We start from the raw sequence: 25,808 nt of genomic DNA, 5'->3' as shown, positions 1-25,808 counted from the left end.
AGACATCACGCACTGGGCAGGGGGTAGGAAGAGACATCACGCACTGGGCAGGGGATAGGAAGAGGCATCACACACTGGGCAGGGGATAGGAAGAGACATCACGCACTGGGCAGGGGGTAGGAAGAGGCATCACGCACTGGGCAGGGGGTAGGAAGAGGCATCACGCACTGGGCAGGGGGTAGGAAGAGACATCACGCACTGGGCAGGGGGTAGGAAGAGACATCACGCACTGGGCAGGGGGTAGGAAGAGGCATCACGCACTGGGCAGGGGGTAGGAAGAGGCATCACACACTGGGCAGGGGATAGGAAGAGACATCACGCACTGGGCAGGGGGTAGGAAGAGACATCACACACTGGGCAGGGGGTAGGAAGACGCATCACGCACTGGGCAGGGGATAGGAAGAGGCATCACGCACTGGGCAGGGGGTAGGAAGAGGCATCACGCACCGGGCAGGGGGTAGGAAGAGACATCACGCACTGGGCAGGGAGAAGGAAGAGACACCACGCACTGGGCAGGGGATAGGAAGAGACATCATGCACTGGGCAGGGGATAGGAAGAGACATCGAGCAACAGCTCTGAAATATTACGGTCGCAAGTCAACGTCTGTTCGCAGTATATTCATCATCAGACTCCAGGCTGCTATTATCACATCATCGCTGCCATTACAATTATCACATTTCTACACATGGCTATCATCACATTATTATGCATGGTCTTCATTACACCTGCCACCCACTGTCACTCTCCTTGCTAAATATATACAAATGCAAGTAACATGATGGGTTTTTTTGGACTGTCTTTTCTTTCAAAATAAAAAATAAATGTGCACAGTTTGCGAGTTATACCTATAGTTGCCTTCCCTCAAATGTACGGTGATCACGTCCTGTGTGGCAATATTGATTATATAACATTCACAATCATTGAAGGATCGCAAAACATGAATAACTATATCTTAAAATGTTAATTTAAGGGGCAGATGTGACAAAAACAAGATTGAAAAAAAAATAGTAACTAAAAACCACAAAAGCTTTCAGCAAAATGATTTAGCGTTTCATTTGTATGAACTGAAGTTACATATTCCACCGGGAAAGGTTCCTTTGAACAAAGAAGATGTGTGTACCAGATCGAACTGGGTGGTAAGACTTGTCCTTTTTTTTTCAAATTTGTTTTGCAGGTATAGTTGATCATCGATCATTCGGCACCCACGCGATTTATCCGGCAGCTTCCAACATTATCCTGCAGTCCCGGGCCGATCCGGCAAAAGCGCTCCAAAGGGCTGTAACCCAGTCGGGCGATCGGCACCGCGTGCATGACAAAAAGTAGGTATGTTTGATTTTAGTGTTAAATATTATATACACTACATACAACTTAAACAATAAAAATACTGCACGTATATACATCACCCCATGCAGAGTTTTAGAGATTGGAGTGGTAAATATGGCACAGTAAACAGAGTATTTTTTTACAGGATATTTATTTCTGTCTATTTGTATGTTTAGTTATGCCAATTTTACATAGTAAACTAAAACACAAAAAATATAACAACACCTAAAAACATGCCATGCAAGAATGTGCAAATTATAAGTGATTTGAAATAACGATGATGATGATGATGCAGTGATTATCCGGCGTTTTAGAAAATCCCGTACCGGCCCTGGTAAGACACTGCCTCACCAACACTTACTTCACCTGGAATGGAACTTTCTACAAACAAGTTGAAGGTACCCCTATGGGTTTTCCCTTATCTCCAGTTGTCACCAATGTTTTCATGGAAAATTTTGAGACAGGTGCCATCCAGGAATCCACTCTACGTCCGTCCTTGTGGAAGAGGTACGTAGATGACACGTTCGTCATCTGGCCACATGGCCAGATTAACTAATTCCCCAACCACATGAATTCCATACACCCAGCCATCAAATTCACCATGGAGGTGGAAAAGGACAGCAAGCTACCATTCTTGGATGTTCTAATCGAAAAGAGACCAGATGGCTCAATGGAACACTCTGTCTACAGGAAAGCCACCCATACGGATGCATATCTAAAGCCTGACTCCCACCACCATCCATCCCAGAATAATTCCCTCATCAATACTCTACACCAGAGTTCGATGTATTTACGACCATCATCACCTCGCCAGTGAACTGGAACACGTACACCAACCTCTCAAGATGAATGGATATTCAGACTACATAATCTGTAAAGCTATCACCCCAACCGTTGGGAAAGAACCATCTGAGGACCCAATCAAAACCATCATCTTGCCATACATAGCATGGGTCACTAAAAAGATTTCCAAAATCATGAGCAAACACAAGATTCAGGTTCGATTTAACACAGTACATAACATTTGTGATCTGATCCCATCTGTGAAGGATGTGATTCCTGACATGCAATACCCCGGCGTCTACAAACTAAGCTGTATCTGCGGTAGCAGTTACATTGGGGAAACTAAGCGACATGTCTCGGACCGTGTTCGTGAACACAAGAAAGATCTGAAACACGGAAGGACAAATACCTCGGCCGTGGCTGATCATTGTTTTAATGCGGTGGGCTCACATTGGTTATCAACAAAGATTCATTCATGAAGCCATCCATATATACAGACACAGACAGAATTTCAACCGAGAAGATGGGGACAAACTGGGCAATTATTGGAAGGACGTTATCAACCAGTTTAAGTCATAACTGGCTATGCTGTTCCCATCCTACCACTTTCCGATGTTAGTTGTGCTTTACGCCCATCACACACGCTTTCACAGGATTCACACCAACACAGCCACTCTGCGCGCCGACTACCCTCCGGTTGCGGCTCTGGGATTTTTTCATTAACATGCTCTCTCATTAACATGCAAATTCTCACCTGGCAGCCCTTTGATTGGTGGAAAATCAACCCCCGTTGGGTTGGCTGCCCACAATTTACATTAACATTGGCTGCTGACATTGGGGCTACGCCCATTTCCAGCCCTTATAAATAGTTTGCCTTTGGAAGGTAACCCCCGTTTTCCTGAAGACGACCGCTTGGGTTGCGATTGAAACATCGTTGTTTTTTGTTAAATTCTTTAAACCTATCTACGTGACTTTACCGAAAGACCCAAAGAATATGAATTCCTGCAATCACGAAAGCTTAAAGTCAATATTTAAGTGTTATTTAGACAATGGTCAGCTAGTTTTGGAATATCTTCTGGTAAACCTGTCTTCTTTAGCAGTGTATCAAGTAATTTAAGTGACTTGTTAACTGGAACCTTAGTGAACAGAGAAATAACATCAAAACCTACCAGAATATCATTAGGGTTAAGTTTAATATCTTTAATAACATTCACAAGATGTTCTGAATTTCTTATAAATGAAAATGTCCTTCCGATGTAGGGCTGTATTTGTTTAGTTACATATTTTGCTAATTTATATGTGGCAGAGCCTATTGTACTTACTATGGGTCGTAATGGGATACCGATTTTATGCATTTTTTGTAGCCCATACAATCTTGGTGGTTTTGAGGCCCGTGGCTTAATTTGGTATTGCTTAGTCTTGGGGAATAATGAATTTGCAATGATTGCAGAAGTCTTGTGTTCTAAAGTATTGGTTGGATCTCGTTGAATTTTAATATAGATATCTTCCTCCAGTAAATCTTAAATTTGATTATCATAATCTGATCGGGACATCACTACAGTAGTACGGCCTTTATCAGCGCCATAATTTGAATTTCTTTATTTAATCGAAGCTCTCTTAAGGCTTTTGCTTCACCAAAGCTAATATACATTTTGGTATTTTGCTATTCTTAACAATTTTGGCAACCTCGTGTCTAGTCTTCTCTGCCTCGTTATGTGGAAGATGTCTTACAGCCAATGGCGGAGCCAGGATTTTCAGGTAGGGGAGGCAACCCCTCCAGCAATGAAAAATGATAGGAGTTGTTAGTAATTAATGGCACAGCCATCGATCGAGGGTCGAATTCGAACCGTGTGTGATCGGCATCGCGCTCACTGAAGGAATGCCTTCAGGGAAGTCGTGTACTGTATACGCAACTGCGCACAATTATGTGAGTCACTTATAACTGCTTTGCCGTTACTTATTGCCTATTATGAACTCAGACTATTGTCCTATCATCTCATAGAGTCCCTGGCACGTAATAATATGCTACACAGTGGCAGTGGGGGTCGCAAAATGCCGATTTATTACTAATAAACCCCAATGATCCGATCGAAATGAGGGATTTCGATCGGATCATTGGGGGGGCACGTGCCAAACCCCCCCCCCCCCCCCCCCCCCACTGGCTCCGCCAGTGCTTACAGCTGTAATTCACTAAACAACAAATGTGCCTCAAATTATTTTGCACAAAGCGTTGTTCTTTTACACCGATATTTACTGCTCACTTGAGACTTCGAGGAAGCTCCGACAAAAGTACATTTTCAGGATGTATGTATGTTGAACTTCTTTCACCAACCATCATAATCGAAGGTGCAGCACTCTTTCCTCTCCGGTCGGGTGACTTGCTCAGCGGTAGAATGAGCATCACGCAATAGTATGGTTGCGATTTCACATCTTGTTTGCGGGTTCACTATACCCGTCATCCTTCCGGGGGTCGATAAAATTAGTACCAATTTGTTGGGAAGTCAACAGCTGTCTTATGGATAGACTTTCCCACACCATGGGAATGTGGAATTTCCACAACTAGCTCAGGGCTATAAACAGGAGATAGTGACCGCCTCAATGCTCATTTGAACAGGAAATCACGCTGACTGGATGTACAAAGACACAGATAATTTATTACTGTTAGCGAACACCGGCATGGCACACGAGGGGGTGGGTGGTCAGCATCACGCCCAGCCGCCTCTGTCTCCCGAATGGCGATGATTACAAACCGCGCCGGGTACTGATTTCAGGCCAAGTCGACATAGGGGAGGCCCAGGGACCGGTTCGAATAATCATCAACGGTGTTGGTGGCCGTGAGCGAGAATAAAACCCGGGTTGCAGTTAGCGTGCTAACCGCTACACTACTGCTCCCCACACATCCACTCACCTGCCACTCACCCACACTCAATCTATTGTAATAATAACGTCACTCAATTCAAGAAAACGTGTCATCTCTTATTTACGACAAACTCTGATGGTGATGTGATTATTGTTGGGCCATTCGATGGGGCTGTGCTCAGCGATTGTGCGAGCAACAACAAAAATAACGTGGAGCGAGGTTCGTAGCGCTAACCGCTGCACTTGAACTAATGTGCTCTCTTTCCAAATTGAAACTTTCCTCAATCTCTCACCGTGAGCTTTTCCTCACTTTCACAAATTACACTGTCGCGCATTTCACCGCCAAATGCCATAACCACAGTCACAGCGTGCGCCAATATTATCCATAATTAAGGTTTTTTGGATGAGATCGCATGATAAAAAATGTGTTGTTAAACCTGCCACAAACCCGACAGAGGCAACTAGTAAGGTTTGCCACTTAAACAAAACGTGGTGCCAATTCGTTACTATTACAGCACTAACCGATTGTGTGTTGGAGAGTAAACCCACTACAACATTTACAATTATAGTGTAGTGTATAGTGTAGTGTATAGTGTAGTGTATAGTGTAGTATACTAGTTCAGCACATACCGGTCATGTGTTGGAGAGTAAACCCACGACAACATTTACAATTAATTTGTAGCCATCACGTGTGAAGTGACAGGCCACCACAAAGAGGGACTTGCTGTAAAATGTCAACAATACAGTTAATTGATCATCGATTATCCGGCTCTGCGTGATTATCCGGCTTCCAACATTATCCAGCGGTTCCGGGCCAAGCGAGAAATAAACCGCTCAAAAGGCATAAACTCAGTGTGGCGATCAGCACCATGTGCGTTAAACAAAAAGTAGCTGTGCGTTAAACAAAAAGTAGCTATCCTTGATTTCAGCCATATATTATATACAGTACATTATACACTACATACAACAACTTAAATAATGAACATTTTGCACGTATATACATTTGAATCGAACAAACACGGTCGCTGCATTTCGTGCTTTCGGATGTGCTTCTGCGGCTGTCTGGGACGCTCTTCCTTCTGATATTACAGAAGCCACTGGAGCCATGCACTTTAAAATCATCTAGTTTGTTGTCCTTCCCCCACACCTCCGATTAGTGCAGTTGGCTACGTACGGTGCAAAAGAAGTTCAACGTACATAGTTTTAAAAAACGCCTCTCCCATCGTCACCACCGCCTCCACTCTAGCGCCTGCATTGCTCCTGGGTCCCTATCTTTGGAGAGCATCTGGAGATTCAGTCACATTGAGATCCTTTATAACCACGGCTTGTTTGGTGCTGTAGTTATCAGTTGCAGGAAATTTGATTTCCCCCCATTGCCCCCTTTGCTGTGCTCAGCATGTTAAATGTTTTTTTGTTTATGATAAAAAAAAAAAATTGGGTTTGAAAAAAGTTTTTGTTATTTGAAAGCTGTGTTTCACTTTGTGCTTTATTCTGCTGAGCACCAATTACACAGAGACAAATATCCCCCGTTTCGCCTTAACAGACTTTAGGGGCAAGTGCTGTTAGCGAGCACCTCTGAAGGCCGGCACGGCATGCGAAGGGGGTGGATGGCCAACACCACGCTTGACCGCCTTCGTCTCCCAAGTAGCGATGTTTACACACTGCACCATGTACTCATTTTGAGGCTGAGTCGACCTACGGGAGGCCCAGACCAGTTCGAAAATTCGACAATGTTAATTGGTCGTGAGCGGGAATTGAACTCTGGTCACTGGGTTCGAAGCGCAGTGTGCTAACCATTGTGCCACCGCTCACCATCTAATACACAAATACAAAGACAAAGATCCCCATATAGCTTTAACAGACTGTTGGGGCAAGTGATGTTATCAAGCACTTATGAAGGCTGAAACGGCACACAACGGAGGGTGGGTGGCCAGCTCCATGCTTGGCCGCCATTGTCTCCCTAGAGGCGAAATTTATGCACGCCACCAGGTACTCATTTGAGGCTGAATCGACATAGGGGAGGCCCAGAACCGGTTCAGATAATCGTCACTGGAGTTGGTTGCGAGTAGGAATTTAACTTGGTCGCCGGGTGCGTAGCGGAGTGCGCTAACCAATGTGCCACCGCTCGAAATCTATCACACGCCCACAATGTCACTGATGTTGTGGGTGACAGTGGAGTCACTAGCTTTAGTATCACAACACACTGAACAAACAAGCGGACAATTTGGCTCCTTCACGTAGCTGTCCTTCCGAATACGCATCCTGTCAGCCACACAATCGCCTTCTCGTGGAGCACATCACTTCAGCGACATTGCTGGTACAAGCCGGCAAAGGCACCGGCTTCAACATTCGGCATCTCGTGAGCAGAGTCAGACCTGTTTGAGGCAATACTAGTGGACTGCGTTGGGTCGCTCAAGGTTTCCCACAAAGTCTACAATCTGTCGCCTCGCAAAACGCAGCAGTGTAGGACTCTCCCTCTTGTCGCTTTCAGGCGAGCTGCTGGATTCCGTATAAAAGTTCAGTGTCCTCGGACCCCACAATATCCTACCTTGCACGGTAAAGCCGTACAATTGCAACCGAAGCTATCCGATATTCTCAATAGGTTTTCCTGCGGATCTCACCACCAACTGCCTGGCCGTTTTGCGCTCTCTTCCAACATAACGTACAGGATTCAAATAGTGTCGTCAAGTTTGTCTGCGAGTGTTAACTGGTCCGCGAAGTTATATTTTTTTAGATTGCTCACAGAATCTGTGTGCCATCAAGTTATGATATTGAGACGATAAACCTCCGTTTTAAATGTTCGTTTCGTAGCGCTTAATTTTAATTGGTTTCCAAAATGTATTGTAAACCGTTTACGCTACATTCTTCATGTGTGCAGATATATTTTATGTAAAAGCTCGTTCCGGGTGAATTGTAATTTTATGTCCGTGTCTCCCTTTCAGCTTTGACGAAAAAACGGTGTCCAAAGTGACGGCGTTTCTCCTGTCGGTCATCACTCAAGAGTCACGCATCTCAATCGGCAAAATAATTTCACGGCCTCAAATGTACAGACGTGAGCTTAAAAAAATAAAACACATCAACACGCACACAGACACACCGCAGCTCCATTGACAATTTTTCTTGTTTGCACGTCATCGTGAAAGCGAAAGTGAAAGCAAAAATGGCACCTTTCGGGAGTAAGCGACGGCCGTTTCCATCTCAGCGAGCAGGAGCTGGATGTCGTCGCTGTCCGTGATTCCTGTCGCACCGCAGCACAGGAGAGGGGACGGCCGTGTCATTGTCGTCGTCGCCGAGGTCACGGAGTGGGGGGCAAGCGCACGCAACCCGGGAAGAGGAGAAACAAAACGCCAGCGCTCCCGTAAATAGCGCAAGTGACCTTTGTAAGGGTTTTCGAATCTAGATTGACCTTTGTAAGGGTTTTCTAAAAAAAAAAACCTGCGCAATTAACGAGCAGTCACAGATTTTTTTCGATTCGTCGTCTGAAAGGGGTTTACTGCAACAACGACGAAGGTGCGCAAACTCTCTCTATGCGAGGTCAAACGCACGTTGCTCCATTTTAAGCGGCATCAATAAAGAGTGATTTTAAACGTGTAAAACGCACACGGATGCTTGGAAAATAAACTCCTGTCGTGCTTGTGAATCCATGATTGTCACTTCTGAGGTCTGCGTTGCACTTGCATAACGTGGGCTAGTTATGCAAACATGAGCACCCCTGATTCATGTTGGTGAAAACTATATTTCTGCCAATGTTCTGTGGGAAACGCGCCAAATTGGAAGAACACCACGGCAGAAACTGATTTAAAGTTTCCCCGTTATTTGTCATAATAGTGCTCACCGTAAAAAAAAAGCCTTTTTTCCAAAAATGGATTAGAGCATGGACAGGGCCAAGCCAGAAATATCAAATAGCTCCTCCGTGTAATCAATGGTGGTGTGGAACCCTCCACTGGAACTACCAAAAAAACAGAAAAGGAAATGTCTGTGTGCAAAAAAATCCGCCTGCTATTTCCACATAAATAAGGCCATTACGGAAGCATACGTGGCTTTCTGAAATGGCCTTTTTTTGCTCCCATCACCGCAACCGGACGTTTGGCCATGGATTCTGTGGTTTGTCCGGAATGTTTGCAGCTCATTCGCCGAACCCCCCCCACCTCCTCCTTGCAAGGCGCGTGCCTGAGACACCGAAGATTATTTGTGTGCCTGTGGCTGAAACACAGATTATCAATCACAGATTCGCGACCCTTACCTAACCCGCACTTATTTTTTTATTATTTCAGACGCTGTCTTCTCGACAGACCTGTTTCTTCACCTGAGGACGGCTGCTTGCGTTGTGGCCGAAACGTCAGTGAGAATTATTTTATTATGTTTTATTTTTATTATTTTATTACTTCCCTTCTACGTGACTTTACCGAAAGAACCAAGAAGATGAATCCCTGCAGTTTTAAGATTATGGGAAAAAAAGTCGATGGGAGGGAATTCCAAAGTGGATGAATGCAAGGAAAAAAGCAGAACGAAAAATGAGGTGAGTGGGTGAGTAGGTGAGTAATGTTGTGACCTGCAGTGTGGTGAGTGAGTGGGTGGGTGTTGTGTGACCTGCAGTGTGGTGAGTGAGAAAGTGAGTGTTCTTCTTGGTTCTTTCGGTAAAGTCACGTAGAAGGGAAGTAATAAAATAATAAAAATAAAACATAATAAAATAATTCTCACGACGTTTCGGCCACAACGCAAGCAGCCGTCCTCAGGTGAAGACCAGGTCTGTCTCCCCGACAGACCTGGACGGCTGCTCCCTGACAGAAACCTGGTCTTCACCTGAGGACGGCTGCTTGCGTTGTGGCCGAAACGTCGTGAGAATTATTTTATTATGTTTTATTTTTATTATTTTATTACTTCCCTTCTACGTGACTTTACCGAAAGAACCAAGAAGATGAATCCCTGCAGTCACGAAAGCTTTAAATCGAAATTTAAAGTGAGTGTTGTTGTGACCTGCAGTGTGGTGAGTATTGTTGTGACCTGCAGTGTGGTGAGTGAGTAGATGAGTGTTGTTGTGACCTGCAGTGCGGTGAGTGGGTGGGTGAGTGTTTTTGTGACCTGCAGTGTGGTGAGTGGGTGAGTGTGTTGTTGTGACCTGTAGTGTGGTGAGTAGGTGAGTATTGTTGTGACCTGCAGTGTGGTGAGTGAGTGGGTGGGTGTTGTGTGACCTGCAGTGTGGTGAGTGAGAAAGTGAGTGACATTTATAGCATTGGCCAAACACTCTAAACACGTGATGTTGATTATAAATGTGGAGGGAAAAACCGGAGGACCTGGAGAAAAATCCACGTGACCACGGGAAGAGAGACATGCAACTCCAAATATACAGCAGGCGTCAGGGTCGGGATTGACCTCCTGTATACCAGGCAAGATAGTTAACATCTTGCCACCGTGGCACCCTTTAGCTCTGCCATGGCCATGCCAGCTTTGTGTGTTGTTTTTTTCCTCCTCCATGAGCACAGGAGGCGAAATTAATGAAAAATTTACACACAAGACTGAGGCTTGACTGTGTAACAGTAAACCCTTCCACCACTCACTACGGGATCATTTTTTGCTGGTATCAAGACGATAGGCTTTACCCCTTTCCGGCAATAACACAGGAGGCGTTCAGATGTTCACCTACCAAATAGACACACCTATTGCAAGGCACCAGGTCTGCATTAACCACACATATTTCGATTTAAAGCTTTCGTGACTGCAGGGATTCATCTTCTTGGTTCTTTCGGTAAAGTCACGTAGAAGGGAAGTAATACAATAATAAAAATAAAACATAATAAAACAATTCTCACGACGTTTCGGCCACAACGCAAGCAGCCGTCCTCAGGTGAAAACCAGGTCCGTCGAGGCGACAGAGTCTGAATGAAACAGCACACGAGCTTGGAGCATATATATAAGCTGGGCGCATTGACAAAGGAATTTGCATATCAAAAGGAATTTAGCATATTTATGGGAAATGCAGGAATGTGATTAGTACTGCATATGCATGTGCATTATGCAGGATTAACAGCATCAAAGGGAGCTGCAGTTACTACTGCTGCAGCAGTTGCTGCTGCTGCAGTTTCTGCTGCTGCTGCAGTTGCTGCTGCTGCTGCAGTTGCTGCTGCTGCTGCACTTGCTGCTGCTGCCTGCACTTGCTGCTGCTGCTGCTGCAGTTGCTGCTTTATCCATTTTAATATAACACTATGTATTATTCTACCCACCCTAATGTGTATCATACTGCTATATGTTTACTGTACAATTACGACACCATACATTACTCTGCACACTGCACCATGCCAGTGAGTGGAACGCGGTCTGAAAGTCACCATTAACGTGAACACAATCAGTTAAGATCCGAAATGGTTTATTACGTCCTTCCAATGATTGCTAAGCCAGAATCCATCTTCTCGGTTGAAATTGTCTCTGTGTTTGTATATGTGGATCGCCTCATGAACGAATCTCTCATGATAGCCAGATGGCTTGCAGAGAACCTCTGTCTTGGAGAAGTCAATGTCATGTGAGCCCACTGAATTGTAACAGTGATCTGCCACGGCTGAGGTGTTTGTCCTACCGTGTTTCAGGTCTGCCTTATGTTCACGGATGCGGTCCGAGACATGTCGTTTGGTTTCTCCAATGTAACTGCTACCACAGAGGCAACTTAGTTTGTAGACGCCAGGGTACTGTATGTCTGGAACCACATCTTTTACAGACGGGACCAGATCACGGATTTTATGTACTGTGTTGAATCGGACCTGGATCTTGTGTTTAATCAGGATTTTGGAGATCTTTTTTGTGACCCCAGCAATGTAGGGTAAGGTGATGGTCTTGAAAGGCTCCTCAACAGGATCCTTCTTGATGGTTGGAGTGATGGCTTTGCGGATTGTGTAGTCGGAGTAACCATTAGCCTTAAGAGCTTGGCGTACGTGTTTGAGTTCACTGGAAATGTGTTCATGGTCGGAGATGCATTGGGCTCTATGATATAGAGTCTTGATGAGGGAATTCTTCTGGGATGGATGGTGGTGGGAATCCGGTTTTAGATAAGCATCCGTGTGGGTGGCTTTCCTGTAGACAGAGTGGCTCATTGAACCATCAGGTCTCCTTTTGATTAGGACATCCAAAAAGGGTAGCTTGCCATCATTTTCGACTTCCATGGTGAATCTGATGGCTGGGTGTATGGAATTGATGTGGTCGAGAAATTGGTCTAGAGCAGGCCGGCCATGTGGCCAGATGACAAAAGTGTCGTCTACGTACCTCTTCCATAAGGTCGGGCGTAGAGTGGCAGTCTGGATGGCGTCCGTCTCAAATTTCTCCATGAAGATGTTGGCTACAACCGGAGATAGGGGGGAGCCCATTGGGGTGCCCTCAATTTGCTTGTAGAAGGTTCCATTCCAGGTGAAGTATGTATTGGTTAAGCAGTGTCTCACCAGGGGGGGTACCCCAGCATTCAGTCCTTGATGAACCAAGTCTTCAATGATTGCGATGGTGTCAGGCACAGGCACCTTGGTGAACAAGGAAACCACATCAAAACTGACAAGCAGGTCGTCTGGGGACAGGGCAATCCCCTTGATTGTCGATACCAGGTCAGTAGAGTTTAGTACTGCAGAGGTGGTTTTTCCAGTGAAAGGCCGTAGGATTTCGGATAAAAAACGAGCCAGTTTGTAAGTGGGGGAGTTGATAGTAGAGACAATGGGACAAAGAGGTGTATCTTCTTTATGTATCTTTGGCAAGCCGACTGAATGCTGGGGTACCCCCCCTGGTGAGACACTGCTTAACCAATACATACTTCACCTGGAATGGAACCTTCTACAAGCAAATTGAGGGCACCCCAATGGGCTCCCCCCTATCTCCGGTTGTAGCCAACATCTTCATGGAGAAATTTGAGACGGACGCCATCCAGACTGCCACTCTACGCCCGACCTTATGGAAGAGGTACGTAGACGACACTTTTGTCATCTGGCCACATGGCCGGCCTGCTCTAGACCAATTTCTCGACCACATCAATTCCATACACCCAGCCATCAGATTCACCATGGAAGTCGAAAATGATGGCAAGCTACCCTTTTTGGATGTCCTAATCAAAAGGAGACCTGATGGTTCAATGAGCCACTCTGTCTACAGGAAAGCCACCCACACGGATGCTTATCTAAAACCGGATTCCCACCACCATCCATCCCAGAAGAATTCCCTCATCAAGACTCTATATCATAGAGCCCAATGCATCTCCGACCATGAACACATTTCCAGTGAACTCAAACACGTACGCCAAGCTCTTAAGGCTAATGGTTACTCCGACTACACAATCCGCAAAGCCATCACTCCAACCATCAAGAAGGATCCTGTTGAGGAGCCTTTCAAGACCATCACCTTACCCCCTACATTGCTGGGGTCACAAAAAAGATCTCCAAAATCCTGATTAAACACAAGATCCAGGTCCGATTCAACACAGTACATAAAATCCGTGATCTGGTCCCGTCTGTAAAAGATGTGGTTCCAGACATACAGTACCCTGGCGTCTACAAACTAAGTTGCCTCTGTGGTAGCAGTTACATTGGAGAAACCAAACGACATGTCTCGGACCGCATCCGTGAACATAAGGCAGACCTGAAACACGGTAGGACAAACACCTCAGCCGTGGCAGATCACTGTTACAATTCAGTGGGCTCACATGACATTGACTTCTCCAAGACAGAGGTTCTCTGCAAGCCATCTGGCTATCATGAGAGATTCGTTCATGAGGCGATCCACATATACAAACACAGAGACAATTTCAACCGAGAAGATGGATTCTGGCTTAGCAATCATTGGAAGGACGTAATAAACCATTTCGGATCTTAACTGATTGTGTTCACGTTAATGGTGACTTTCAGACCGCGTTCCACTCACTGGCATGGTGCAGTGTGCAGGGTAATGTATGGTGTCGTAATTGTACAGTAAACATATAGCAGTATGATACACATTAGGGTGGGTAGAATAATACATAGTGTTATATTAAAATGGATAAAGCAGCAACTGCAGCAGCAGCAGCAGCAAGTGCAGCAGCAGCAGCAAGTGCAGCAGCAGCAGCAACTGCAGCAGCAGCAGCAACTGCAGCAGCAGCAGAAACTGCAGCAGCAGCAGCAACTGCTGCAGCAGCAGTAACTGCAGCTCCCTTTGATGCTGTTAATCCTGCATAATGCACATGCATATGCAGTACTAATCACATTCCTGCATTTCCCATAAATATGCTAAATTCTTTTTGATATGCAAATTCCTTTGTCAATGCGCCCAGCTTATATATATGCTCCAAGCTCGTGTGCTGTTTCATTCAGACTCTGTCGCCTCGACGGACCTGGTTTTTACCTGAGGACGGCTGCTTGCGTTGTGGCCGAAACGTCGTGAGAATTGTTTTATTATGTTTTATTTTTATTATTTTATTACTTCCCTTCTACGTGACTTTACCGAAAGAACCAAGAAGATAACTACACATACTTGTGGTATAAAACATGCAAACAAACACGCTCCGATGCTGTGACGCATTGTCCTTGAAACTGATTGGCCTACACTGGAGCTGCAGCCTCCTTTATGGCCTTGTCTCACCACCGGTGTTAGACCAGAGAAAAACGCATACCTGTCAACCCATATGGTTTAGCCTAAATTTTAGTACGAGGAAATTGAGTTTTCAGGTCCATACGGCGTACAGCCGTTACCATATGGGTAAAAAAAAACATAATTTGTCTTCTTGGTTCTTTCGGTAAAGTCACGTAGAAGGGAAGTAATAAAATAATAAAAATAAAACATAATAAAATAAAATGTATGTTTTATTTTTATTATTTTTTATTATTTTATTACTTCCCTTCTACGTGACTTTACCGAAAGGACCAAGAAGATGAATCCCTGCAGTCACGAAAGCTTTAAATTGAAACATAATTTGTGTCTATTTGTTTGTGTTTCTCCCTTGTGATGGGACTTTGTAGGATGAACGTTAAGGTCTGTAATAAGGTAGGCACTGATAAGGGGTTGACAGGTATGACAACGCCACAAGGCGAACAGCACAAAAGGCAATGCAAATATCAAGGCATTAATATCTCGGGTTGAGCAGTTATATATTCACGTTTATATATAACTTGCCGAGAGTTTCTGCTCATTTTGCACGTATTCAGGCTTCGCCAACAGCTTTCAGGGGCGTAGCGCCGTTTGCATCCTTTTTATGGCTTGCCCGTTGTTAAAGCGCGTTTCGTATCTGAATGTTTTAACTTTCAGTGGTTTGAGAAGCCAAACGTTGTTGTGAGAAGTTATAACTTTTCTTATGCCACAGATCAAGGGCCACATTTTATGCCAGCCCTTCATAGCTACATTGTGCCATCTACTGCCCTGCTCTGGTATTTTTACGTGATTTCGACCTTTGCAGCGAAAGCAATTATCGACGAAAATGTCAGTTCGCGCAGGACTTTAAATCGTGAAATGTCACTTCGCAGGCCATGTGAGATATTGTGTAATGGTTGAATAAAACCTACATTTTGAGAGAGAATAAAAATATGTAATGTAATGAAAAATCAAGTAGAATGTTAGCTCTCAAGACGAGTTTGCAAGCATTTCCCAGTGTCGAGGTTTACATTTTCAACTGAGACTCACATTCGAAAGGATCTGCAATTGAAGAATATTGAGAGGTATATTTGGCCCTCCATGATTGTCACGGAAACGCTTCCTTTGACCGGGGGCATGTGATCCATCGCTGAGCTGGGAATAGATTTGCTTAGGAAGCCTCGAGTCATTCATCCTCACAAAGTGACCTGCCCATCTCAGTTGATACTTCATCATGATGGCCTCTATGCTGGATGAGTTTGATCGCTCCAGGACACTGATATTAGTTTGTCTTTCGTCCCAGGTGATGTTTCGTATTTTCCTGAGACAGCGTTGATTAAACATTTCGAAAGATCTTACGTGTTTATGATAAGTGGCCCAGGTTTCTGCACCATATAAGAGGGTTGGAATGAGCTCAGCATTATATACAGCCACGTTGGTCTTGGTGGTAATGTCGTGGTCTTCAGAGACCCTGTTCTTAATTTTGCCAAAGGCAGCACTAGCTTGGGCAATCCGATGTTAGATTTCATAAGCAATTAAGACATTGTTAGAGAGATGGCTGCCTAAGTATGGCAAACTGGGAACGTTTTCTAGTATTGCATTGTTGGTAATGATTGTAGGGGGTGGTAGGTGTCCTCCCAGAGCTTGTTGAAAAAGGATCTTTGTGTTGCTGGTATTCAATGTTAGACCCATCCTGCTGTAAGCATCTGTAAATATGTTGACGATGACCTGAAGGTCAGCTTTTGAAGCAGGCACGGACTTGGGCATCATCAGCATATTGGAATTCAATAACGGATGTGATTTATGTTTTCGACTTGGCTCTGAAACGGTTGATGTTGAATATGTTCCCGTCTGTCCTATATGTGATATTTATGCCTCTGGGAAGTCTGTTCTCTGTCAGATGAAACATTGCCACCAGGAAGATGGAGAAAAGAGTTGGTGCAATAACGAGGCCTTGCTTCACACTGGTCCTTACTTAGATTGGCTCTGAGGTTTTACCATCAGAGAGGACGACAGCCTTCATACTATCATGCAACAGACGGAGTACGTTAACACATTTTGTTGGGCAGCCATATCTCAGAAGGATTCTCCATAGTGCATCACGATTAACAGAATCAAAATCTTTAGTCAAATCAAAGAAGGTCATGTACAATGGTAGTCTCTGCTCCTGGACCTTCTCTTGGAGTAACAGGACTGAGAAGATCATGTCTGAAGTTCCCCTGCCAGGTCAAAAGCCACTCTGCGATTCAGGAAGAAGTTTTTCAGCAAGTGGTAAAAGTCTTTTAAGTAGGATTCTTGCCAGTATTTTTTCAGTAGTGGCAAGAAGAGAGATTCCTCTGTTGCTGTCACAGTCTGACTTGTCACCTTTTTTGAAGGTGGTGACAATGATGGCATCTTTCAGTTCGTTGGGAAGGTCTTCATCATTCCAGATCCTGGCCATGAGGGAGTGCAGGTGTTCTAGTAGGCGTTGTCCTCCATGTTTGTAAATCTCAGCAGGAATCTGGTCTAGCCCACTAGCTTTGTTCTCTTTCATCTGATTGACAGCTTTAGCCACTTCAAGCATCGTTAGTTCTCCATCTAAATTCTCAGTGGTAGAGTGTTGCAGAATCTCACTGAATATATAAGCGTTTACAATAGCGTTGCAGTTGAAAAAAGTGCTGAAGTGTTCCTGCCAGCGGGAGATGATTTCATTTATGTCTTTGAAGATGTCTGTTCCATCCTTAGACTGAAGTGGTGCAAGGCCCTGTTTTGATGGTCCATATAAGACTTTGGTTGCTTTAAAAAATGAATGTGGGTTATTGGAATCTGAAAGATGTTGTATTTCTTCTGCTTTGTTTCTGAACCAGTTGTTCTTCAGTTCCCGGATTTTAGTTTGTACTTCTGATTTGGCCTCCTTATATGATTGTTTTTTCTGTCTAGACTGTTTGTGTTGTTGCCAAGTGATGAATGCTTTCTGCTTCTTGTCAATGAGGCCTGTGATTTCCTGGTCGTCATCAAACCAGTCACAATTTTTCCTTCTTGTGTAGCCAATGGTGTGTTCACAGCTGGTTATAACTGCCGTCTTCAGTTGTGTCCAGTACTCATGAACATTTCCTGAAGCCTGGTTGGTGCTGAGTCTTTGAACTAGTTGTTCTTTCAGTCGGGCCTGTACTGCTGCATCTTTTAGTCTGGTTACATTGATTCTTTTCCTCTGTAGTTTTGGTCGGTTGAGGTGTTTGTGGTTTAGTTTGAGAGTCATCACTAATCGAATTAGTCTGTGGTCAGTCCAGCAATCGTCTGCATTGATCATGGCACGAGTGATGCGGACATCTGTGCTGTCAAGCTTCCTGACAATCACGTAGTCCAGTAAATGTCATTGGTGTGATCGAGGGTAGCACCAGGAGATCTTAAGGCTATTCTTCTGCCTGAATGGGGTATTGGTGATTGTTAGGTCGTGCTCAGAACAGGTTATAAGAAGAAGGTGACCATTGGAGTTGGACTTTCCAACTCCCTCTTTACCAATTACACCATTCCACATTTGATGGTCTCTCCCAACTCTAGCATTGACGTCGCCGAGGAGAATCAGCTTGTCAGTTTTTGGTGTACTTTGAAGGATTTGGTTGAGTTGGCTGTAGTAGGTCTCCTTAGTGTCTTCTTCAGAGTCCAGTGTTGGTGCATAAGTGCTGATGATGGTTTCATGTTGGTCTTTTGCGCGTTTCAGGCATAGGGGCATAAAACGCTCATTGATACCAATTGGGAGCTCACTTCAGCTGCTGATGAGCACGTTGTCTATTGCAAACCCTACACCATGCAGGCGTCGTTCATGCGCTGGTTTACCCTTCCAAAAGAAGGTGTAGCCTCCACTTAGCTCGGTCAGTTGGCCTTCATCCGCCAGACAGGTTTCGCTGAGGGTGGCAATATGGATATCAAATCGTCTCAGCTAGTGTGCCACAAGAGTTGTTCGGCACTCTGGACGTTGCGAGTTTGGGTTGTCTGTGAGGGTCCTGACATTCCAGGATCCAATGTTTAGGTTATATTTCTTTTTTTTTCGACTGCAATTATTGATGCTCCCTCTGGTCGCGGTAAGCCAGACAGGATGTTACTAGGCAGGCTATATTTGGGGTGAGCAGAGTGGATCCTCGTGGGTTGCTCAGTCACAGCCAGAGGTCGCAACCGGGTACCCGATACCCGTACCCTACCCGATACCCGGCTACCCGTACCCGGCCGGGTACGGGTACCCGTTTGCGACCCTGGTGCGGCCGGGTACGGGTACGGGTAGGCCGTGAGTCACTGGTGAGTAACCGTTTGTCACTCATTCGGGTAGGGTACGGGTATGGGTAGGGTACGGGTACCCATACCCGGCCGTGTACGGGTACCCATTTGCGACCCTGGTGCGGCCGGGTATGGGTACGGGTAAGGAATCAAAACCCGTTTGCGACCTCTGGTCACAGCTACAGCTGCCGGGATGCACTCCTGCCTAATCCGAGTGCATGACGACCTAATAGCTGCCGCCTTGGTGCTGGGTTGTGACTAGGAGCTTCGAGCTGCATAGGCCTGCCCCGCTCGCCACTTGCCAATCGCCCAAGGGCTTTAGGTGTGTAGTGTGGTGGTGCGATGGCACAGTTTCCCTGGAGGGTGCCAGTGCATGAATTAATTTAAGTGCAGTGTCTGTTGCACACAAGCTACCGCACGGGGCTTAACCAAGAACCAATGACGAGGGAAAACACCAATAACGATTGGAAGGCTTGTCCTGAAGCACCAGACATCCAGTGGCTCCTCCGCCATATGCCGTTGGCCATCTGGACCGTAGCTCATCCACCCCACCGAGGTGGCCACTTGGTATCCACCCGGGATGTTATCAGGGTTTACTCCCTTATCCTAAGTGGCTAACCAGAGCCCCGTTAGCCAGCGCGTTTCCAGGTGAGTTTATGTTACTACTGTACTGTACATCTTCTTGGTTCTTTCGGTAAAGTCACGTAGAAGGGAAGTAATAAAATAATAAAAATAAAACATAATAAAATAATTCTCACGACGTTTCGGCCACAACGCAAGCAGCCGTCCTCAGGTGAAAACCAGGTCTGTCGAGGTGACAGCGTCTGAATGAAACAGCACCATGCTTGGAGCATATATTTAAGCTGGGTTGGAAGGGGGGAAAGGGCGCCTTGACAAAATAATTTGCATATCAAGAGGAATGTAGCATATTTATGGGAAATGCAGGTATGTGATTAATACTACTTATGCCTGTGCATTATGCAGGATTAGCAGTATCAAAGGGAGGGGATATGGAAAATGCAGGTATGTGATTAGTAATACTTATGCCCGTGCATTATGCAGGATTAGCAGCATCAAAGGGAGGGGATATGGGATATGCAGGTATGTGATTAGTACTACTTATGCACGTGCATTATGCAGGATTAGCAGCATCAAAGGGAGGGGATAGGGGTAGCATTAATAAAGGAAAGGAGTGTTAATAGTATGTAGCTGCAGTAACTAAAACCACAACTTAAACAACTAAAGTATAAACTACATAGTATCATCAGTATACTAAATATACTCTACAATAAGCTGAATTACTAACAGTAAGTAATACATTACAATTCTACGTCGTAAAAAATATATAATATGCTTGCATCCAAACTTTATTCTCTTACATCACACGAGTCTACTCTGTACTATATACTACCATAGACCAACCCAATATTAAATTACATACTGTATTGCTATGAACCACCCTAAACCTTATACATTGTAATATTACACTATGCATTATTCTACCCACCCTAATGTATATCACACTGCTGTATATTCACTATACAATTACGATACTATATATTACTTTGTACATTGTATTAAGCATATAAATGTTATACTATTTGTTATTATACACTGTACCATTGACCGTCGTGTGAAAGATACTAAGAGGAAGCAACGGGCATAAGTAGTACTAATCACATACCTGCATTCCCCATATCCCCTCCCTTTGATGCTGCTAATCCTGCATAATTCCTCAACATCACCATCAACTCCATCGTCATCGTCAAATCATCATCAACAGGTAATTTTAAAAACACATTCATAACACTATATAACACAATTTTTGTTCCTGGGTAGTAAGTGTTATTTCGTAATTGCTTATGCCTAAATAGTATAGAAAATGGTTATTATTCCCCATAAACTTTGCTTTTGTGACCAGGACAGTAATATTTTGAAATGTACCTATTTTCAATGAGAAAACGGGCGAATTTGTGTCTTTTCGTTCACATAAAGTCAGCAAAAAACAACATATGAATAAAAATGAACATGTATTTATACTAAAGTAATGCAAAAATTACATAAGCAATTAGGAAATAACACTTGCTACCCAGGAACAAAACTAAATAAAAAAAATTGTTACACAGTGATAATCATTTGTTATTTATTTTAGTATTGTTGTTAAACATTTACCATTTACTCCACCTATGTTCACTCGTGCCAGGAACCATAATCCCATTTTTCCCCAACGGAAGAAGGTTTTCTGCATTCGCCAGTATTTTCAAGAGCGTGACCCTCGCGGATAGAGAGGAGGGTTTTCTGCGTGGGCTATTTGTTACTTGAAAACAAGTGTAAGCTACAAAAGGCGTCATTTTACATGCTTGTTCGTGTTTAAAAAAGTTAATTAGCACAGTAAGAGTAGAGGGAACGTGTAATAGATTTATTTGAACACGGTTGCTGGGCACAGTCCCAGAGACACTAATACATGAGGCGAGCAGTAAAAAGACAGCACTATAAAGGTTGTAATAGAGAACTTGTTAACACTATCCTTGAAATTAAAAAGGTTGTTTTAAGATTATGGGAAAAAGTCGATGGGAGGGAATTCCAAAGTGGATGAATGCAAGTAAAAAAGCAGAACGAAAAATGAGGTGAGTGGGTGAGTAGGTGAGTATTGTTGTGACCTGCAGTGTGGTGAGTGAGTGGGTGGGTGTTGTTGTGACCTGCAGTGTGGTGAGTGAGAAAGTGAGTGTTCTTCTTGGTTCTTTCGGTAAAGTCACGTAGAAGGGAAGTTATAAAATAATAAAAATAAAACATAATAAAATAATTCTCACAACGTTTCGGCCACAACGCAAACAGCCGTCCTCAGGTGAAGACCAGGTCTGTCTCCCCGACAGACCTGGACGGCTGCTCCCCGACAGAAACCTGGTCTTCACCTGAGGACGGCTGCTTGCGTTGTGGCCGAAACGTCGTGAGAATTATTTTGTTATGTTTTATTTTTATTATTTTATTACTTCCCGTCTACGTGACTTTACCGAAAGAACCAAGAAGATGAATCCCTGCAGTCACGAAAGCTTAAAATCGAAATTTAAAGTGAGTGTTGTTGTGACCTGCAGTGTGGTGAGTGTTGTTGTGACCTGCAGTTTGGTGAGTGGGTAAGTAGGTGAGTGAGTGTTGTTGTGACCTGGAATGTGGTGAGTGTTGTTGCGACCTGCGGTGTGGTGAGTGAGTGGGTGAGTGTTGTTGTGACCTGCAGTGTGGTGAGTGGGTGAGTGAGTGTTGTTGTGACCTGGAGTGTGGTGAGTGAGTGGGTGAATGTGTTGTTGTGACCTGCAGTGTGGTGAGTGAGTGGGTGAGTGAGTGTTGTTGTGACCTGGAGTGTGGTGAATGAGTGTGTTGTTGTGACCTGCAGTGTGGTGAGTGAGTGGGTGAGTGTTGTTGTGACCTGGAGAGTGGTGAGTGAGTGGGTGAGTGTTGTTGTGACCTGCAATGTGGTTAGTGGGTGAGTGTTGTTGTGACCTGGAGTGTGGTGAATATTGCTTGACCTACACTGTGGTGAGTTTTATTGCCACTAAGTGACGCTTGTGCCAGGCTATGTGCACCTTGAGGCCACATGAAGTGTCGAATCCCTGCTGGCAGGAAGTCACGGGACAGACCCAGATGCCACAGGTTGACTGATTGAGACAACTGGCTGATGGACCACCTTTGCCCCCTACTGTGCCAACTTGCTGTGCTTTAGCCACCCGGCGCTCCGCTCGTTGTTGTGAGCGTCGCTCCTCCGCCCTCCGTTGTTGTTGGAGGGCGACTGCCTCCAACTGCCCAGTAGCGTCCTTCACAAGCCTCCTCCACAAAGGCCGATCTTGACACCGCTGGTACCAGTCATCGGCAAGTCCACTCAGCTCCACATCCTCCTGTACCACATCACTCCATCTCTTCTCTAGCCCGTGCCGCGCCCATTTCGCCCCCTCGATTCGGCCGAACAAAAGCTGTTTAGGCATGCGGTGGCTGGGCATGCGGGCTACATGGCCCAGCCAATGCAGCCTTGCCTGCTGAAGGAGCTCACCGATGGTACTTCGTCCAGATATTTCAAGGATTTGTGAGCTCCTCACACAATCCAGCCTGGTTAAACCCAGGATGGATCGTAGGCAGGCCAGCCTAAATGTTTCTAACCGGCTAACATGTTCCATTAGGGGGGTTCACGTTTCGCAAGCGTAGAGAAGGGAGGGAATGACCGTGGCCGAGAAGACCTGAAGCTTCGTGCGGAGCGACAGACCAGATAGCTTCCACACAGCGTTACGCAACCGATGAAAAGATAATGCCGCTCGACTGATTCAGAGGGAGACCTCTGCTGTTAAACCAGAGCCGGTCAAGAGCACACTGCCCAGGTATGGGAAACTCTCCACTCTCTCCACAAACTGCCCTATCACCAATTTGGAGTTGTGGAGGTGGAGTGTACGATGGTACAAATATCCAGGCAGGTGCTTAGTTTTGGTGGGGATGATGGTAAGGCCCCACGTTTTAGTGGCAAGCTCCAGGTTCAGCAGCAGCACCTCCAACTCCTCCTCTGAGTGAGAAGCAATTTCCAGATCATCGGCATACATAACAAGGTTGAGCAATAGGGAGCCATCCCTTGACCGCACCCGGGCATCCATCAGCGTCCCATTGTATCTGTACCAAATGGAAATTCCTCCAGTACAGCTATTTGAAGGCTTCACGAACTACGTGGTCGAAATAGATGTTAAATTATGTGGGAGCCAGAGGACATCCCTGTCGCACCCCAAGGTGTAGAGGGAATGGTTCCCACTCCCGGCCATGTAGTTTTACCCGGGCCCGCTCACCATCATGAAGGTCCTTAATGATCGTGAGCAGAGGGTCAGAGACTCCGAAAGCACGGAGAACTACCCAGAGCCCAGGCCTACTGATGGTATCATAGGCCTTAACCATTTCAATAAAACAGAGATGTAGGTCTTGTTGGAATTCCCTATACCTCTGCTGTAGCAGACGGACAGAAAATATGGCATCTGTGCAGGACAGCCCTTTCCTGAAACTGCATTGGGGCTCCACAAGCCTTTCCTCAATGTACCTAGCAAGGCGATGTTGAATAATCCTTTCCAGGACCTTTCCCGGTACACTGAGGAGGGAGATGCCCCTGTAGTTGTTACAGTCCTGCGGAACCCGTCCAGTGGTCCAGACTGTTGTTATGATGTCATGTAGGGCAGTATGTGCACAAACGCCACCCTCCCTCAGAATTTCTCTTGGGAGATCATCTTTGCCCGGTGCCTTTCCTGGTCTCAGGCTCTGGATCGACTTTAGTACTTCCTCAACAGATGGCACCTCAGCCAGCCACTCACAGGCACCGCAGCCTCGACAGGGTCATCCCCACTTTGTCCCACGTTGTTATCCAGGCTGAGAGATGTCCCCTCCCCCAGGACCTCACAGCAATGCTCAGCAAATTTGCAAACCTGTTCCTGGGGGTCGGAGATTGGATCAGATCACCGTTCTTTCCCCTAATGATGGTAATTGGTGTGGCGCTGCAAGTTACTTTTTATGGAATTAAAGAGCAATTTGTGATCGAGGGCCATTGAGGCAGACTCCATCTCCTCAGCAACCCGCGACCACCACCCATCCTTGCAGCGCCTCATGGCTCTCCGAAACTCCGAGTGAAGGCTGCGGTAAGCCTCCTCATTCTCCAACATGGGATTCCATAGCCGATGAGAGTGGCCCTGTCGCTTTTTCTCAGCCAGCTTGAACACCTCCTCTGTCAGCCAGAGTTTCTGGGAAGGTCTGGACCATGTACCCAAAGCAGCCATTACAGCTGCATGAGCCACAGTCCTAAACCTCGCCCATTTCCCCTCGACATCAGGAGGAGTGGGGGACGATGCCAACCCCAGCCGCAAGCGATGATTACATTCTAACTTTCAACTTTCATCAGCTAGCTGAGACCATGCCACTAAGGGTTTGAATGGGGTTCTCGGTGTACACCCACCACTGGAGTGGAAGAATAGCAGGCGCATCTTACAGATGACAAGTCGATGGTCAGTGGGTAGATCAGCTCCACGGTAGGTCCTGGTGTCAAGGACATGGGCCCGCATCCGCTGTTCCATCACTATGTAGTCCAGCAGATATTCTTGCTTGGACCCAGCATGCATCCATGATGTTGTGTGGATGCGCCGATGCCGGAACAGCATGTTGGTAATTACAAGCCCATGGGCTGCACAACAATCTAGCAGCCTCCTGCCATTGTTATTGAGCTGATCTGGCCCATACCTTCCAATCACTCCAGACCAAGTGCCAATATCATGACCAACACGGGCATTGAAGTCACCCAACAAGATGACTCTATTCCGAGGGGCGACTTTAGCTAGCACCTGTGACAGGAGGTCATAGAAGGCATCTGACTCATCGGCCTTGCCTGCATCCCTCCACGGATGTTCGTCTTCAAGTGGGGGCATAAGTAACCACGACCACCGCTCCACGCCTCTGGTTGATGGGAAGGCAAGCCCAAAGTAGCCAGGGGCTTACAGCTTCCCACACCTCACCACCACGCTCCCACGCCCCCTTCATTCTTTTGTTCAGAAGCGGAGCCACTCCCTGTTGCTTGGCAGTCTCCTGCCCCGAGAAGAAGACTGTCCACCCCTCATGGTGGCAGGAGCCAGAGCCGGTCCACCGGACCTCCTGAATACCACAGAGATCCAGGTGGTACTGGTCCAGCTCCTGACAGAGGAGTGGCAGCCTTTCCTCTGCAGTGAGCATTCAAACATTCCACGTGGCCAAACGTAGTGATTTTTTGTTGTTTCTGGAGGAGCCCCGAGGGTAAGGATTCAGTCTCCTGGCTCCGCCAAATGGAGTTTGGCCAGGAGACGTTATAGACGCCTGTCCCCCCGGGGCCTCCGGCACAAGCTTATTAATTAAAATTTTCCGTCGTGGTTTAGCAGTAATTAATTGAAGGTGGAGGGGTTACCAGCCCCTCGCACCCGTCCAGAGCCCCCTTTTGGCCGGTGGTCACAAACGCCATGAGGGGAAAGGCCAATTGGAATTGGCCCTCCCCCCACAG

The 25,808-nt window shown here is 45.8% G+C and overlaps 1 protein-coding gene across 1 annotated transcript in view; it reads right to left on the bottom strand.

Moving 5' to 3' along the window:
- LOC133353672 (von Willebrand factor A domain-containing protein 3A-like) overlaps positions 1-25,808 on the bottom strand; it is a 135,894-nt gene that overhangs the window by 39,057 nt on the left and 71,029 nt on the right. The window contains 1 exon segment of the mRNA XM_061570102.1: positions 8,134-8,204. Coding sequence (XP_061426086.1) covers positions 8,134-8,204 — 71 coding nt within the window.

Source organism: Lethenteron reissneri, chromosome 44 (assembly GCF_015708825.2).
Source record: "Lethenteron reissneri isolate LAM-NWPU_2019-01 chromosome 44, ASM1570882v1, whole genome shotgun sequence".
Lineage (NCBI taxonomy): Eukaryota > Metazoa > Chordata > Hyperoartia > Petromyzontiformes > Petromyzontidae > Lethenteron > Lethenteron reissneri.
Note: the sequence above shows the minus strand (reverse complement) of the source record. Positions and strands in the feature narration are given on the sequence as shown.